We start from the raw sequence: 18,791 nt of genomic DNA on the forward strand, positions 1-18,791 counted from the left end.
CCTGGCCTCTCCTGTTGAGTTAATTGTGTTCATTTTTGAGGAAAATTATTCATTCATCTTAAAATACTCATGACTCATTAATATAACTTGCACTACAAATGTATTTTATTTTATTGAACCTTTATTTAACTTAAATACGACGCCTTAGACTATAATATAACCTACCTTGCTACTACTAGTATATTTTCTATGATGAGAGTGCTGTCATACACCAGAAATTCCCTATTATGAAATAGGGGAAGTTGTTTTGCAATACCTGACGTCCTAGTGGCTTATTCTTTTCGTCCAATGAATAAACTACAGGACATGCAAGAGGCGGGAGCTCTGCGTTTACCGCCTTACGTCACTAGCTGGATTTCACTCTGTTGTCCACCCCAACTCACCGCAAACCCCAGAGGATGACAGAGGTTCTGGAGGAGGATTTCGGCCTGTTTGGACACAGACTCCAGGTTAGATATATATTTTTTAATATCATCAGTAATATGGATTAGGTGACATAGTAACTAGCCAACGTAAAATAGTTAACTATGTAACGTTACTGTAGCTAGCTAGCGCAAATGTATTTGTTTTGGCTTTTCATAACACACTCATCTGATACAATTATTTTCCGAACATCGTTATGACTGAGCTGATATATGGATTGCTAGCTAGCTAGACGGCTAATAAGGTCGACCTGTTTATAACCCTATGAGTATCTTTACTATAGTTAGCTAGCTAATGTGTGTGATTGCAAAACCTACTTTTGCTGACTGTTTGATTGAACTAACTATAACGTGTTAGCTAAGTAGCTGTATTTTTGCCGCCTCCAGTCAGGCACGACCAAGTCGTGGCTGCTTTCATCAGCATATTTGGAGCTGAGTTTTCTGGAATGACTCAATAACTCACCCAATTATCCAGATAGGTTTGACATATAACCTACAGCTAGCAGAATAACACCAACGTTACAAAAAACCGCCCGGCGTATGTGTGTAAGGAAAGGTCCAACCAGTTCTGGAATGTTGTGTTCAAGTGAAAACACATCACATCATCACTGATGGAATTCCTTAGTGTAACTTTGAATCCTCTCTCCCTGTTTCTGCCCCCAACGACATGACTTTACTGTACTAGCTCGCTACTCGAAAACGTGCTAGCTATCTGAAATGTTTCGTTTTTTTTTCAGTTGGCAGATATGGTGAGGCAGAGCACGGTGGCAGAGTTGCAAGCCTTCCAGCACTCTCTCCAGGTAAATCAATATTGCTGTCAGAAATAGCTAGCTAACTATCTATTTTACAAACTTGTCATAGCTTCTGGTTTTGTCACACTTGTTACTTCCCTTATCCTTTCCTGTTGCTCAGATAAGAGTAGCTTCAAGTAGTAACAGACTGCCAGTAATTATGCTTAGCTTAAGGTTAAACTGGATATGTTGCATCATTTTCAATGAGTAATACAAATATGCCTATGCTATCACTGGATGTGAAAGTGTGTTTGTGAATATCCAGGGTCAGATAAGGTCTTTGTAAGCTTTCCTGTTTGTGTTTGCATATCAGTGTACCCTATTGGCAGGCTGCCACAGGGGAAGATAACCTTGTTTTAAACCAGAAGCTTGGTTCTAATTATACTGTATTGTTATTTTATCTAGAATATGCCATATCAGTAGATTTGACATTGGTTTAGGACTGCACTGGTACTTTAAGAACAAAAGTGACACACTGTGCTTCTTCTTGTTCTTTCTGTCCCTTTCCACCACCTGATCTCTCTGGCTCTGCTCTCACTTTCACACTTTCTCTCCCCACTCTCGCTCTCTTTCAGTTACAGAGTAACTCTCTGGCCCTTGGCCCAGTAGGGGACAGCTGTGGGGAACAGCAGAATGTGGTGCCACCCACTGCCACAGAGGAGAGACAGCGCCTCTCAAAGGGCCCTCCAGGTACTGCACTTCAGGCCTCTGACCAGGGCCCTATCAGTAGCAGTGCTGATCTATGATCAGTTTTGCCTTTTAGATCAGCACTTCTACTCCGATGCTTTGTGGATACTGACCCAGCTCCACAACCAGCTTCTCCCTGTCTGCTTTGCTATCACATTGGCACATAGCAGTCCTACATGTTAGTCAATATACACATTGCACACACTACGCTTTAAGCAATCATTTATTTGCTTAACATAGTTAATCCATTCAAGGCTCTATCAATGTGTCACAGTTTTAAACAATCATTCACAATTTAAGAAAACATTTTATTTTTGTTGATTGGCACATAGTCAATAGATGTTAGTCAGTATGCACGCTGCAAACACTTTGCAATTCAAGCAATATTTTACAATGTAACTGTGGTTGACATGAATTAACAGTCGACTTGTTTATACAGAGGTGGAAGCTAGCCAGCCAGTAAGCGTCCCAGACTCAGCCAAACCAATGGAAGCCACCCAGCCAGTAAGCATTCCAAACTCAGTCAAACCAAAGAAGAAGAAAAGGAGGTCAAGAGCAACAGACAGCTTTACAGGAAACTTCAACGGTAATAATTTTGCACATAAATCAGACAAGCCTGTCAAATATCCAATCACTCATGTCATTCAAAATCTAGAGTTTTAATAAATGCACCCACACCATAGATACCAGAGACAGGCTTTTGTGCGTTTCTCTTTTCTCCAGACCTGTACAAACTGACAGATGAAATGCTGGGTCAGGGTGCATATGCAAAGGTCCAAGGATGCATCAGTCTTCAGAATGGGAATGAATATGCTGTGAAGGTGAGTCTGAGGCTGCGTATGAAACGGTTCCCTATTCAGGGCTCTACTATTGACCAGGGTGCATAGAGGACATATGGGACTTGTGATGAATGTCATACATCACATGCAACGGTTTTATTGTCATTCCAGGGTAGTTTAAGTATAATTAGTCACTAACGGATGCTGTTTCAACCCCAAACAGTGTTTTCTTTGCCCGGTTTGTGGTCCAAACGTTGTCCTATTAAACAGTTAAGCGTCATAACAGTGTGCAGATTAGCTTTTTGTTCTACATTGTCCTCTCTGATCCAGCACCTGGGACATATTTTTTGTTTTATGGATGTGCACGTATACCACCCACTAAGCCAAAGATTTTTTTTATAACTAATCCAAGATAGACCCACAGCCTGCCGTTTCAAATGGGAGCAAGTTAATCATAATGGGCAGAACTAGCAGGAGGTAGGCAGAGCACGAGCTAATGAGATCCTATTGGTGCGTTCTAGCATGTAGTTGCATATTTCTGTTAGGGCACGCCTGTGAAGTGCACTTGTGCAATAGCTCAATTCGCCCTTGGACTCCTAGACCACGTCATTTTTAGAAACTTTGGCAACGGGTTAAGTCTGCAAAACTTAGTCCACTTTGGCCTAACAGATTTTAGTTTTGGGAACAGAAAACTATTGAGATCAAAATTTTTATTGATGAGAAAATATGCAGAATGTCAGCCAAAATCCATCTGATTCCATATTTTCCCACTGCTGGGAAAAAAATGTATATATCAAGCTCATTGTTCTGTGACTAAGCTTTCTTCACTCACTGATACCTGTGTCTATTTGGTTTTGTCTCAGATCATTGAGAAGAGCGCGGGGCACAGTCGCAGCCGCGTCTTCCGTGAAGTGGAGACCCTTTACCAGTGCCAGGGCAACAAGTGTGTGCTCTTTCACTCTGCAAAGTGAAAGTTCTGAAGGTTAAATAATAATTACAACAACAACAAAAAGTTGTATACTAATGTGTTCCTATTAACATTTTCAGGAACATTCTGGAACTAATACAGTTTTTTGAAGATGACTCCTGCTTCTACTTGGTGTTTGAGAAGTTGCGCGGAGGTATGTCTTCCTGTTTTTACCATATTATCCCACTTTTGTGAGGGTGAAGGTGGGTCATGTTCATTATGCATAAAATTGAAGAAAAAAGTAAACTGGGGAGATACAGCTGTAACTGAACTTGTCCAATAAAAACAATGTTGTTTTCTGTTGCAAAACATGGTGGTGCTTTGTGGTCTAATGATCATGACCCAGATTACATGAAACTATTAGGTGTTTCTCTGAAAGCTCTCTGCTCCTGAAAGCTCTCCTCTCTCTGCTCTGAAAGCTCTCCTCTCTCTGCTCCTGAAAGCTCTCCTCTCTCTGCTCCTGAAAGCTCTCCTCTCTCTGCTCCTGAAAGCTCTCCTCTCTCTGCTCCTGAAAGCTCTCCTCTCTCTGCTCCTGAAAGCTCTCCTCTCTCTGCTCCTGAAAGCTCTCCTCTTTACCCATACAGGCTCCATTCTGACTCACATCCAGAACCGTAAGCACTTTGATGAGCTGGAGGCCAGCCGTGTGGTCAGGGACATCTCCAAAGCTCTCCACTTCCTCCACAACAAAGGTAGGACCCCTGAACATGGGGCTGTGCCTGTATCGAATTACAGTGTGATTGTTTCCTCATAAACGTTCTCTGTTCTACAGGTATCGCCCACCGGGACCTAAAGCCAGAGAACATCCTGTGTGAGTCTACTGACCAGGTAACCTTTGTTTCCCCCAATGTGCTACGGAACAACAACATATGTTTTCTGTAGAAAATGTCATGTTTGCCAAACAGTTATTGTGGTTATAGCTAGTGAATGCTTGCTATTTTTCTCTCCCCCTGCAGGTGTCTCCGGTGAAAATCTGTGACTTTGACTTGGGCAGTGGAGTGAAGCTTAGCAGTGCCTGTATTCCAATCACCACTCCAGAGCTCACCACACCGGTAAATACCACAACCTGAACCTACCACTAACCCTGATATTTGTGTGTCTATCTGTTCGTCTGGCAAAGTCTTAATTGTCCCTAAGTGCACATTTTTTATATTTACTGTAAAGAGTGTTGCGATTTTAAATGCACTTTTAAATCAAATTTGATTTGACATATGTCCTCACGGTGTTTGGTTTCCCCGACTCAGTGTGGCTCGGCAGAGTACATGGCTCCAGAGGTGGTGGAGGTGTTCACAGACGAGGCATCGTTCTACGACAAGCGTTGTGACCTCTGGAGCCTGGGGGTCATCCTCTATATTCTGCTCAGCGGAAGCCCCCCCTTCACTGGTCATTGTGGGACTGACTGTGGCTGGGACCGTGGAGAGACCTGCCGCACCTGCCAGGTACACAAGCCATCACCAGTCTTCGTCAAACCCCCAGTTCACCTTAGATTTAAAAAAAAAAATAAATAAATTGTGCTGTAGATGTCTGTCTCGAAGGAACACAAACTCTGGACCTTCGAGACGGTTTATAAAAAATAATTTTAAAAATATGCCATGCATTTATTGGTGTTATAACCATTATAATTCATAAAAACTTATAGTAATTTAGAAACTGTTTCTGATTCATGTCATAAGTGAATGCCCAAAATATTATACCACTCATGATTTTCCCTTTTAATATATTGTGTCCCACCCCTGCAGAAGAATCTGTTCGACAACATCCAGGATGGCCAGTATGAGTTCCCAGAGAAGGACTGGGCCCACATCTCTGCCCAGGCCAAGGACCTCATCTCCAGGCTGCTGGTGCGGGATGCCACCCTCCGCCTCAGTGCTGCCCAGGTCCTGCAGCACTCCTGGGTGCAGGGGGTGAGTGTCAATTTCCTAACCCTTCTGTACACTGTGTGGGTGTATGGTCATAACATACCACACCTGGGTTCAAATACATGTCTATTATTTGTTATTGAATACTTATTTTCTGTGTATCTGAGTATTTTCTAATAATGTGGCTCGAATCACCTACTTCTATTGGAAGTATTTGAAAGTACTTTCAAATAATTTCCTGTAAATAGCCTAGTATTTTGAAATAAGTATTTGAAAATACATAATTTCAAATACCAAACAGACCTGGTTGAAATGCATGGGAATTTAATTATTTGTTTAAATACTGTGTATTTGAGTATTAAAAACACACAATGTAACTCCAAGTCAATCACACTTCTGTGAAGTCAAACTGTCCACTTAGGAAGCAACACTTATTGACAATAAATTTCACATGCTGTTGTGCAAATGGAATAGACAACAGGTGGAAATTATAGGCAATTAGCAAGACACCCCCAATAAAGGAGTGGTTCTGCAGGTGGTGACCACAGACCACTTCTCAGTTCCTATGCTTCCTGGCTGATGTTTGGTCACTTTTGAATGCTGGCGGTGCTTTCACTCTAGTGGTAGCATGAGACGGAGTCTACAACCCACACAAGTGGCTCAGGTAGTGCAACTCATCCAGGATGGAACATCAATGCGAGCTGTGGCAAGAAGGTTTGCTGTGTCTGTCAGCGTAGTGTCCAGAGCATGGAAGCGCTACCAGGAGACAGGCCAGTACATCAGGAGACATGGAGGAGGCCGTAGGAGGGCAACAACCCAGCAGCAGGACCGCTACCCCCGCCTTTGTGCAAGGAGGAGCAGGAGGAGCACTGCCAGAGCCCTGCAAAATGACCTCCAGCAGGCCACAAATGTGCATGTGTCTGCTCAAACGGTCAGAAAAAGACTTCATGAGGGCCCGACGTCCACAGGTGGGGGTTGTGCTTACAGGGGTTGTGCAGGACGTTTGGCATTTTCCAGAGAACACCAAGATTGGCAAATTCGCCACTGGCGCCCTGTGCTCTTCACAGATGAACGCAGGTTCACACTGAGCACATGTGACAGTCTGGAGACGCCGTGGAGAACGTTCTGCTGCCTGCAACATCCTCCAGCATGACCGGTTTGGCGGTGGGTCAGTCATGGTGTGGGGTGGCATTTCTTTGGGGGGCCGCACAGCCCTCCATGTGCTCGCCAGAGGTAGCCTGACTGCCATTAGGTACCGAGATGAGATCCTCAGACCCCTTGTGAGACCATATGCTGGTGCGGTTGGCCCTGGGTTCCTCCTAATGCAAGACAATGCTAGACCTCATGTGGCTGGAGTGTGTCAGCAGTTCCTGAAAGAGGAAGGCATTGATGCTATGGACTGGCCCGCCCGTTCCCCAGACCTGAATCCCATATAGCACATCTGGGACATCATGTCTCGCTCCATCCACCAACGCCACGTTGCACCACAGACTGTCCAGGAGTTGGTGGATGCTTTAGTCCAGGTCTGGGAGGAGATTCCTCAGGAGACCATCCGCCACCTCATCAGGAGCATGCCCAGGCGTTGTAGGGAGGTCATACAGGCACGTGGAGGCCACACACACTACTGAGCCTCATTTTGACTTGTTTTAAGGACATGGATCAGCCTGTAGTGTGGTTTTCCACTTTAATTTTGAGTGTGACTTCAAATCCAGACCTCCATGGGTTGATAAATTTGAGTGATTTTGTTGTCAGCACATTCAACAATGTAAAGAAATAAGTATTTCATAAGAATATTTCATTCATTCAGATCTAGGATGTGTTATTTTAGTGTTCCCTTTATTTTTTTTGAACAGTATATGTATGTATGTATGTATGTGTCATTACCAAACAAGTGTTTCCAAATAGATTCCAATACTACTTGTTTCAAAGAAAAAATATCCAAATACTTAAGTTCCAAATTACTTTTGAAATCAATTGAAATACCCTAAACAGTATATGAACCCAGGTCTGTACTTTATATGTTGTTCCCGGTGGATGTTAATATTCTGAAGTGGCTTTCTTGCCTTGTCTATTCTACACTGATCTAAGAAGGCTGAATGTGTGAAAGAGACATCCAAGAAACCAGCGGGCTTGTTTTCACCAGTACATTTCCTCCCAACTGTATATCTGTGAAGGAAAAGGTACAATTAAAATAAATGGATTCCGTTTTCCTGTTATATCTTATTTAAATGTGTTATTTATTTTCCCCTAGAATGCACCAGAGAGAGGTCTCCCAACCCCACACTTCCTCCAAAGGTAATCCACTCAGTGCTCATTTCACAGAATGTGCAGTACATTACAGCAGATGGCTAATAAATTCAATTGTTGAAGGGACATTACACTTCAAAATCAAAGTTTGTTTTCCAGACCTACAAAGTAGCATAATGGACTCAACTTGACATTTTGAGGCCTGAAAACATCGGACACAATTAGATTTAGGAGTGTTCCTGACAAATTGAGTGTATGTCTCCTACAGCTAAACTATAATTTGATCAATCTCTGACTGATCGTCTGCTTGTTCTCTACAGGAACAGCAGCACCAAAGACCTGACCCAGTTTGCCGCCGACGCCATTGCCTTCAACCGCCAGCTGTCGCAGCACGACGAGGAGCAGGAGGAAGTGGTCACCACCATTGTGACCTCCATGAGGCTTTCGCCCCCTTCCAACTCCCGGCTGGCTCGCAGACGGGCACAGTCCAACGCTCAGCGCACCACCCAGGACTTCCTGCCTGCTGATGACGACAACCTCGACACTCTCGTCACCTAACCAGCTCCTGGTTTAACCCCAGGAAGACCCCGTTTTGGTGCTACTGCAGGCTCGGAGTTCCCTCGCACCTGGTTTATCCTTCTAATATAGTCGTGTGCTTCTAAGATCCCAACAGGGTCAGATTCTCTGATTTAACAATGTCAGCCTCAGACTGCTGCCAGGCTCTTTGTGCCTTCCTTTCCCCTCTTTTGTTTCTCCTCTGTTCCCTCCATCCTGGTGCTAGTCTCTCTTCCTCTCTACGTGGTGTTTACCATGTCACACCATCTGAGATGGACGATAGCTTCCGTTGGCAGGAGACTCCTGTGTAGCTTCACAGGTTGGTAGCCTCATTGTCATTGGCTCTCATGGCCAGTGGTCTTCTTATCACCTAGAAACAAAGAGACCGGAGCACAAAGGGAAGCACTTTTATCCTCTACTAAGCTAACACACAGAGTCCCAGCTTTGTTTCAGTGATTAGTTTGGGTTGAGGTAGTTTCCTGCATTTGATAATAACCTCAGTCTATACAGAGCGCAATCCCATGTTAAGACGACAGGAATAGTCACTAAAACGGGTCTAAGCCTGTTCTAGTGATTATTTTTCTATGGTTAAGACTGCTAGTGATAGTTGCTTTATGCTAGCTATACTTAATTGCACGGTTATGTCCGTTAGGAATGGATTCTTGATGATGTCCGCATGGGGCATTTAATACACGTACAGTACATGTAGCTAGCCTGTCTTATTGTAAAAATCCTTTTAATTTTCAAAAAATATTTTCATTTACGTTGTGTTGGTCAAGCTGTGAAAAGGTTTTAGCATTATTTATAGAGTTACTGAATGCTGCAAAAGTAGAGCATTACTTTTCAGTCCCTTAATGACCCTGTTTTTAGGGATGGTCATACATAGGCTGTGAGGAGGGTTTCAAAACTTTCCCAAAATGTCCTGGTTTTTCCAGAAATCCCATTTTTTTTTAGGATTTTTGGAAACAGCAGGGATGAAGCATCCAACCTCTAATTTTTCATGCAGGATTTCTGGAATATTTTTTGGAATGTTTTGAGAATTCTGCAAGCCAATAATGGCAAGGCAAGCAGACACTGTGACTATGGCCTGGTATTCAGGGAATGGACTCTGTCCTTGATTATCCTAGTAAGCATTCTGGGGCCCTATTATTGACAGATGGGTCGATATCTACAGTATGTTGAGTGTGAGTGTTTGGCCTAGAACTTTTAAGACATTGTGCTTGTGGAAGGTGGCTTACTGAATGATTTGAGTGCATCATTCATTTGAAAAGCATTTTATTATTTGAATCACCCTGAAATTCCATTTCTTATCTCCTTATCGAAACATCAGCTACCTGGAACACTTCTATACTTTGAAACAACTCACTCGTCATATGTATTTTGAGATTATTTGATATGATTGCATTTCATCAGTATTTTTATTTTTTTAGACATATTTGAAGTATTGATAAACTATAAGGATTACCTCAAACTCGAATTGCACTAGCCTGGTTGCCAGTTTGTTTGTGTTATGTTGTCACTTAATGTCATGCAAAACATGACATTACAAAGAGTTGACAGATCTGGGGACCAAGCTAGAATTTGTATGATGTCTTTGCACATTTTTTCCAAATGATTACAGGACCATTCTGCCATTGCTTGCTTCAAATGTGTTTAACTTATTTTCAGTCATACCACTAATAACCTGCAGCTTTCTTTTTACACAAATTAATTACTATTTTGGCTATTCACAATTCACTGAATATTGTTAGAATCTGTTTAAGTGATATAGAAATCTGGAAATGTCTTTTTGTTTTTTAATATTGTGTTTTTTTAAACGTCCATAACTTTATTTTTTATATATTCTATATTCCAGAGGGGATGCCATGATAAATATACCTTTCTCTGGCGGAAAGGGAATTATAGTTTTATATCAGTTTTTTTAGAGGTAGTTTTATTTGTGTATTGTTGGGTTGGTTTGTCAGCAAATGGATCTGAATAAGTGTGCCAAAGAAACCATAGAGACTGATAGAAATAACTTGTGACGACTGTGAATGCTAGCATGTCACATTAATTTGGTTTCAGATTTTTAAGCATAAATTGGTCAGACGGCCATTTCAGCCTGTGTAACATAGTTACTGAAAGTTACTGAAATGCTCTTTGGTTACTGAAATTATTTGATTTACCTCTACCAGTTTGACTGTTTCACCTCTGTAAGAGCTTGTCATTTTATTAATGTGGGGACACTGATGGAAGTCTAGCACTTATTCCCCTCACCCTTTAACTTCATGTATTGCATCCCCCACCCCCATGTAAAACGGCTTGTACCCAATGCCTGGATCTCCCCCGGTTGCCATGGATACTCAATCACTATAGCAACCAAGGGGCCTTCCTAAGCCTAAGGGGCACGGACTCTCCGTCAGAGAAGGTGCAACACATTAGGGATCTCCCAGTGGCTATGGTAAAGCCCTCTCACTCTCATTAGTTCCAAATGGCACCCTATAGCCCATAGGCCCTGGTCAAAAGTAGGGCACTACATAGGGAATAGGGTGCCATTTGGGACAAACACTAAACTCAAATCAGATGGGATAAGATGCATTCCATTGGCATAAGCTATGCAGCTAAATACCTTATAACCCATGTGTATGAGGTCTTATGGCAAATGTTCTTACAATGTTGCACATCAATAGCCCCTGTGGTATGCTGTTTTCCCAATAAAACCCAATTCTTTCTTATGAAATTCTTCTTTCTCTGATTTCTAGGCAGAACTCTGACATCATGTAACAAGTTAGGCAGATTGACTGTTCTTTTAGGTTCAGTACATGTACTCTAGGTTGAGTACATAAACAGAGACTGCTCAGTTTATGGCTGGAAGAACTGATTGAATGGGTTTATTTCGGGCCCATCACTCACCAGTTGCCTATTGTAGCATGTGAATCAAACGGGGACATGGATGATTGTGATTCACCTGACCACACAGTGAAGAGAGGAGTATGGGGGTTGGTCTAGAGCACCTAAAGGAAGAAGGTAACAGGGAAGAGAGGAGTATGGGGGTTGGTCTAGAGCACCTAAAGGAAGAAGGTAACAGGGAAGAGAGGAGTATGGGGGTTGGTCTAGAGCGCCTAAAGGAAGAAGTTAACAGGGAAGAGAGGAGTACGGGGGTTGGTCTAGAGCGCATAAAGGAAGAAGGTAACAGGGAAAAGAGGAGTATGGGGGTTGGTCTAGAGCACCTAAAGGAAGAAGGTAACAGGGAAGAGAGGAGTATGGGGGTTGGTCTAGAGCGCATAAAGGAAGAAGGTAACAGGGAAGAGAGGAGTATGGGGTTGGTCTAGAGCGCCTAAAGGAAGAAGGTAACAGGAAAAGAGAGGAGTATGGGGGTTGGTCTAGAGCGCCTAAAGGAAGAAGGTAACAGGGAAAGAAGAGAGTATATGGGGGTTGGTCTAGAGCGCCTAAAGGAAGAAGGTAACAGGGAAGAGAGGAGTATGGGGGTTGGTCTAGAGCGCCTAAAGGAAGAAGGTAACAGGGAAGAGAGGAGTATGGGGGTTGGTCTAGAGCACCTAAAGGAAGAAGGTAACAGGGAAGAGAGGAGTATGGGGGTTGGTCTAGAGCGCCTAAAGGAAGAAGGTAACAGGGAAGAGAGGAGTATGGGGGTTGGTCTAGAGCGCCTAAAGGAAGAAGGTAACAGGGAAGAGAGGAGTATGGGGGTTGGTCTAGAGCACCTAAAGGAAGAAGTTAACAGGGAAGAGAGGAGTACGGGGGTTGGTCTAGAGCGCCTAAAGGAAGAAGGTAACAGGGAAGATATACGAGCAGACACTGTTATGGTCCCTTGTAGCTCAGTTGGTAGAGCATGGCACTTGCAATGCTAGGGTTGTGGGTTCAATTCCCGCAGGGAGTAGCTTTGGATAAGAGTGTCTAGTAAAATCTTATGCCATCCTTGAGGGAGATATACACACACAAGCTGGAGAGGAAGACATCATGCTTTGTTGCAATGTATGTTGGGTGGATAGTTCCGAATCGTGCTTTGTTGCATTGTATGGGCAGTGGTGGAAAAATTACCCAATTGTCATACTTGAGTAAAAGTATAGATACCTTAAAAGAAAGATACTCAAGTGAAAGTCACCCAGTAAAATACTATCTGAGTAAAAAAGTAGTATTTGGTTCTAAATATACTGAAGTATCAAAAGTAAATATAATCGCTAAAATATACTTAAGTATCAAAAGTAAAAGTACATTTCAAATTCCATATTTTCAGCAAAGCAGACAACCATTTTCTTTTCTTTTTTTAATTTACAGTAAGCCAGGGGTATACTCCAACACTCGGACATCATTTACAAGCGATGCATTTGTGTTTAGTGAGTCAGCCAGATCAGAGGTAGCAAGGATGATCACGTTCTCTTGATAAGTGCATGAATTGAACCATTTTCCTGTCCGGCTAAGCATGCAACATGTAACGAGTACTTTTAGGTGTCAGGGAAAATGTATGAAGTAAAAAGTACATTATTTTCTTTAGGAATGCAAGTGAAGTAAAAGTTCTAAAAAATAGAAATAGTAAAGTACAGATATCCCAAAAACCTACTAGTGCTTTAAAGTATTTTTACATAAGTACTTTGTACCACTGTGTGTGGGATGGTAGTTCAGAATCATGCTTTGTTGCATTGTGGGTAGTTCAGAACAAAGAGTGTTACAGTTTATCTGGGCTATATGTCTGGATGGTTTTCTAAGCAAGCAATATTTCACAGTGCTTCTATCAGAGTTTGATTATATCCAAAGCATTTGCTTAATTAATCATCCAAATGAACAATAACTATACCCATAATACATATTGGGCTCTTTCAATTCCTGCAAAAGATATAATTTGCTTTCATAATACATTTCTACAGATATCTCGAATACCTTTTTAAAAATGTTTATTTGCTTAAATACACGTGTCTGTGTTGGTTTGTTCAACCATTAGTCTCGCTGTACTTGTGTGTGTTCATCAGTGAATGACGCTCATATGGCGCCCCTAGTGGTTAATCAAGCACGAAACTCATGAGCGCTCTTCTCTTTTCCTCTGTCGTATTCCACCTGCTTGGGTGAGCGATCTCACGAGAGAGTGTCATGGAAAGTCCACGACTCGATTGAAATAAGACAAATGACGGGAATAGTGTTGTATTTCAAACAAGATTACCTGAACTATGGGACCCATCATATGTAAGTAAAAGCAATTGCTGTCAGTGACGTATTTGTTTTCATCACCAAAAGAATATGAAATATTTTCTGTTCTGAGTGAATGAATAGTCCAATGCCAATCAGTGAATATACAATATAAATTGGTCTTTAAACGACCATTTAAATAAAATAATTCCTGTAATGGTAATTATATTTTTTATTGTTTTATCAGGGTAAATAATCTGTCAAAATGCTCCAGTTTATTGGCTATGTGTCAGTCTAAGACATATATTTATGTAGTCTAATACACTTTTAACCATGTAATATAAGACCAATACCTCTTCAAAATGTAAATGATCGTCTGCGAACATATCAGAACCCAGTGTACTTGTTCATTGTGTACTTAGGAATATATATATGAACAAAAGACAAGATAATCAGAATTTCTTATTCTCTGTGAAAAAACTAGGCATCAATATGTTGCAGAGCTGAAGATAATAATACCGTTGATTTATCTAGTCTTTGTAGCATTTATTACACGTCATGTATGCATAATGCATCAGCTTTTCTCCCTCAATGTCAGTTGCCTTTAGACCTGTGTGACAATTATTTATTTTGTCGAAAACATATGTCTATGACAGGAACACACCATCTGACTCTTCTGTCTATCTTTTGTAGGGCAGAGAAAACTCAGACCTGTCCTGCATTTGGGCTGGATTATGTTGTCATTAATCAAGACTATTAAATTGTATTTTAGCTGACACCATAAAATAATTAAGTAATATGCAATCCTCAAAATATCTGAATTCGACAGTATACAACATAAAGCCTGGAGAGATGGTCCTTCCCGATAAGAGCTCGGGGCCCAAAACGGTATTCGGGAAACGGCCCCAGAGTCTCCCCTCCCCGGCCCTGTGCTGCGCCTGTGGCCTGTGCATTATGCTGGCGGGCATCAACATCACCCTGGTGGGGGCCTTTGCTTTCAAGTCCTTCATCCCCACCAGCAACCCACCCATCATCATCGGGCCCCTCCTCCTACTGGTGGCCCTGTCCTTTTTTGGGGCGTGCTGTGTGTGTGGGCGGCGGCCACCAATCCACAATGCCGGCAAGGCCAAGGGGGACGAGAGCTGGGGTCGGACGCGGATAGGGGCCGGCGTCACATTTGAGATGGAGACGAGCGAGCACACGCTGCAGGACACAACTGCTGTGCAGCTCAGTCCCACCAACTCTCAGAGCTCCTCCCACAAGTCTAGTAACTCCGCCCATGGGGATACCCCTGCAGTAGGGGCCTGTGAGGATGACCCCGCCCCCAGGGCCTGTGATCTCGCCAGCTCAGAGGCCTATGATATAGATGTGAGACCTGATGACCAGCTCTTGACCTCTGAGGACCAGATCTTGACCTCTGAGGACCAGCTCTTGACCTCTGAGGACCAGCTCTTGACCTCTGAGGACCAACTTTTGACCTCTGAGGACCAGGCATTGACTGCTGATATTGAAGATAAGGGGAGCATCCAGATGACGGCACTATACAAGCCTTGCCCAACGTAGCATGGCTGTCTACTGGCTATTACATAAACTGGTACTATATATCCTGTGTGACAATGACCTGTGTATCACTATATATTGACTTGCCTAGTTAAATAAAGGTTAAATATTCCTCTGGTACTATAAACTGGTACTATATATCCCTCTGGTACTATAAACTGGTACTATATATCCCTCTGGTACTATAAACTGGTACTATATATCCCTCTGGTACTACAAACTGGTACTATATATCCATCTGGTACTATAAACGGGTACTTTATACTTCTTTGGTACTATAAACTGGTACTATATACCCCTCTGGTACTATAAACTGGTACTATATATCCCTCTGGTACTATAAACTGGTACTATATATCCCTCTGGTACTATATATCCCTCTGGTACTATAAACGGGTACTTTACACTTCTTTGGTACTATAAACTGGTACTATATACCCCTCTGGTACTATAAACTGGTACTATATATCCCTCTGGTACTATAAACTGGTACTATATATCCCTGTGGTACTACAAACTGGTACTATATATCCATCTGGTACTATAAACGGGTACTTTATACTTCTTTGGTACTATAAACTGGTACTATATACCCCTCTGGTACTATAAACTGGTACTATATATCCCTCTGGTACTATAAACTGGTACTATATATCCCTCTGGTACTATAAACGGGTACTTTACACTTCTTTGGTACTATAAACTGGTACTATATACCCCTCTGGTACTATAAACTGGTACTATATATCCCTCTGGTACTATAAACTGGTACTATATATCCCTCTGGTACTATAAACTGGTACTATATATCCCTCTGGTACTATAAACTGGTACTATATATCCCTCTGGTACTATAAACTGGTACTATATATCCCTCTGGTACTATAAACTGGTACTTTATACTTCTCTGTACCCACTAGAGTCTCCGGTCAACCTGGAACTTTTCAGGCTCATTGGCAGGAATTAACTAGGCCATCATAAAAGTGATGAACGTAAAAGGTGATGTAATGAATGTTTGAAATACAAAACAAATCAATAAGTGCTACTTTGCCTGTTTTTAAATCGCTTTTACAGCAGGTCCTTCAAATGTAACCTCGTCCACAGGCAATATTGCTACCGCATATAGGGAGCCGGATGGAGGACGAGATTAATTAATACGTGAATGAGGTGTTGACTAGATTATCTCAGATATTATGAGAGCAAGCTCTGTCATTCAGTCTCAACGTATTGTAAGTTAAAGATTGCATCCCAAATGGCACCCTATTCCCTACATAGTGCACTACTTTTGACAAGGGCCCATAGGGTTTTGGTTAAAAGGAGTGCACTATAAAGGAAAGAGGGTCACATTTGAAATGCAAACCATTTGAGAAAAGATGAAGAAGAGGAGAACTAAGTCTCTGATCTGGTGTAGATTGGTCTCCCTGTCTGGCTGAGCTCAGTCATCAATGTTAGAATAATCACTGTTAATCTTGTTGGATGACTGAGATGGTTTACTCAGATCTGGGGACTGTGGGAGGGATGCGGGCTTCATTTACAGCCAAACCGCCTTTAGTGAGGATACAGCTCATATGAAGTACAGTTCAAGTCCACATGCATCACTATAAATCATCACTATGTGTCTAATAAATAACTGTGTTTATTTACTGAAAATAACTCAGATCGACATTGTGACCTCATGACGTGGGCCAAAAGCTCCATCCCACCTGAACAGCCTGACATTCCAGGCATTTTCAAACAGCGTTTACACAAAAAGCTTTTTCACAATTCCATAGTGTTATTTCGACCTCATAATGTGGAAATATAATTTAACTTCACTGCCTCTTTAAAGCTAAAAAAAAAAGACAGTTCACCCAATAACGTGTACATTTATTTTGCAACACTCGTTGACGCAACGTGGCTGGTCTGGTTTGGGTGTTACCCCTGTAAGCACTATATGGACATGGAAAGACAGAAATACGTGCTTTGGTAAGGAAGACAATATTTGATTTTATAATTTAGGTAAACTATGCCTTTAAGATTTAAAAAACATCACAGTGCTGCTGTGATAGACCCTATAAAAAAGGATGTTATTTTGAGATATTCATCTATTTTTCTTTAGCTTCTTGTTTTGTCATGTTACCTTGAACACTGTATACTGTAAAAGGGACAACTTAGTATCTTCAGCAAAGTAAGGTTCCCGAAGTAATGAAAGCTGATGACTCATTGACTAGCAGTCATTCACACAGAAATGGTGGTTGTTTCCCAAATTGCACCCAACTCCCTATGTAGTACACTACTTTTGACCAGGGCTCTGTAGGGAATAGGGTGCCATTTGGGATGCAATATGTGACTGCTGTCATTTTCTTTGGCTCTTTGTACCGACTACAAGTGCTGCATTTTAATATTAATGTATAGTACAACGTAAACATATATATGTCCTTTGTATTTTATTCTTTCTATGCTAGGATGAAGGAAAGATGTTGTAAAAGAGGACTATTGACTATTGAAAGTAATGTTCTGTAATGTTTGTGCAATGAAAGTGATATGTATAATTGCAAAAATTAAGAACCATTTGATGTTTTCTTCTGAAAAATGTACGTACATAAAGAAAATATTGTTTGCACCCTAAAAAACTGGCTCAGATATGTGGAAATGTGTACAGGTCAGATATACTGGAGGACAAACATTCTGGGAGTCTAAAGTAGCTAGCCTCGTGCACCAGACTTCCTCCCCGTAGCCTGGGAATGAGGTTAGCATGTAGCATACACCAGACTTCCTCCCCCTAGCCTGGGAACGAGGTTAGCATGTAGGTTACACCAGACTTCCTCCCCCTAGCCTGGGAACGAGGTAAACATGTAGCTGACACCAGACTTCCTCCACCTAGCCTGGGAATGAGGTTAGCATGTAGCTGACACCAGACTTCCTCCCCCTAGCCTGGGAACGAGGTAAACATGTAGGTTACACCAGACTTCCTCCGCCTAGCCTGGGAATGAGGTTAGCATGTAGCTGACACCAGACTTCCTCCCCCTAGCCTGGGAATGAGGTTAGCATGTAGCATACACCAGACTTCCTCCCCCTAGCCTGGGAATGAGGTTAGCATGTAGCTGACACCAGACTTCCTCCCCCTAGCCTGGGAACGAGGTAAACATGTAGGTTACACCAGACTTCCTCCCCCTAGCCTGGGAACGAGGTAAACATGTAGCTGACACCAGACTTCCTCCCCCTAGCCTGGGAACGAGGTTAGCATGTAGGTTACACCAGACTTCCTCCCCCTAGCCTGGGAACGAGGTAAACATGTAGCTTACACCAGACTTCCTCCCCCTAGCCTGGGAACGAGGTAAACATGTAGCTTACACAAGACTTCCTCCCCCTAGCCTGGGAACGAGGTAAACATGTAGGTTACACCAGACTTCCTCCCCCTAGCCTGGGAACGAGGTAAACATGTAGGTTACACCAGACCTCCTCCCCCTAGCCTGGGAATGAGGTAAACATGTAGGTTACACCAGACTTCCTCCCCCTAGCCTGGGAACGAGGTAAACATGTAGGTTACACCAGACTACCTCCCCCTAGCCTGGGAACGAGGTAAACATGTAGGTTACACCAGACTTCCTCCCCCTAGCCTGGGAACGAGGTAAACATGTAGGTTACACCAGACTTCCTCCACCTAGCCTGGGAACGAGGTTAGCATGTAGCTGACACCAGACCTCCTCCCCCTAGCCTGGGAACGAGGTTAGCATGTAGCTGACACCAGACAGTCCACGTTTCAGATAGGCCAGTATAGTCTAGACCAGGCAGAATGTGTGGACAGTTCTGTCTAATCAGAGAGGAGCAAG

The 18,791-nt window shown here is 42.5% G+C and overlaps 2 protein-coding genes and 1 non-coding gene across 3 annotated transcripts; all 3 read left to right on the forward strand.

Annotated features, from left to right (window-relative positions):
* Nucleotides 1-104: 104 nt before the first annotated feature.
* Nucleotides 105-10,422, forward strand: mknk1 (MAPK interacting serine/threonine kinase 1). The gene is made up of 14 exons (XM_029633642.2): nt 105-449; nt 1,160-1,222; nt 1,789-1,903; nt 2,340-2,486; nt 2,624-2,721; nt 3,543-3,622; nt 3,727-3,800; nt 4,231-4,335; nt 4,416-4,471; nt 4,600-4,695; nt 4,888-5,082; nt 5,383-5,547; nt 7,754-7,797; nt 8,070-10,422. The coding sequence occupies exons 1-14, from the start codon at nt 399-401 to the stop codon at nt 8,305-8,307; spliced, it is 1,527 nt and encodes a 508-aa protein (XP_029489502.1). The 5' UTR covers nt 105-398; the 3' UTR covers nt 8,308-10,422.
* Nucleotides 10,423-12,103: 1,681 nt separating this feature from the next.
* On the forward strand, nt 12,104-12,178 carry trnaa-ugc (transfer RNA alanine (anticodon UGC)). Its single transcript has one exon. It is a non-coding gene; the product is annotated as a tRNA-Ala (tRNA).
* Nucleotides 12,179-14,271: 2,093 nt separating this feature from the next.
* LOC115109761 (transmembrane protein 275-like) lies at nt 14,272-14,982 on the forward strand. Its single transcript, XM_029635055.2, has one exon. The coding sequence runs from the start codon at nt 14,272-14,274 to the stop codon at nt 14,980-14,982; it is 711 nt and encodes a 236-aa protein (XP_029490915.2).
* The last annotated feature ends 3,809 nt before the right edge of the window (nt 14,983-18,791 follow it).

This window comes from Oncorhynchus nerka, linkage group LG25, assembly GCF_034236695.1.
Source record: "Oncorhynchus nerka isolate Pitt River linkage group LG25, Oner_Uvic_2.0, whole genome shotgun sequence".
In the NCBI taxonomy this organism is placed as follows: Eukaryota; Metazoa; Chordata; class Actinopteri; order Salmoniformes; family Salmonidae; genus Oncorhynchus; species Oncorhynchus nerka.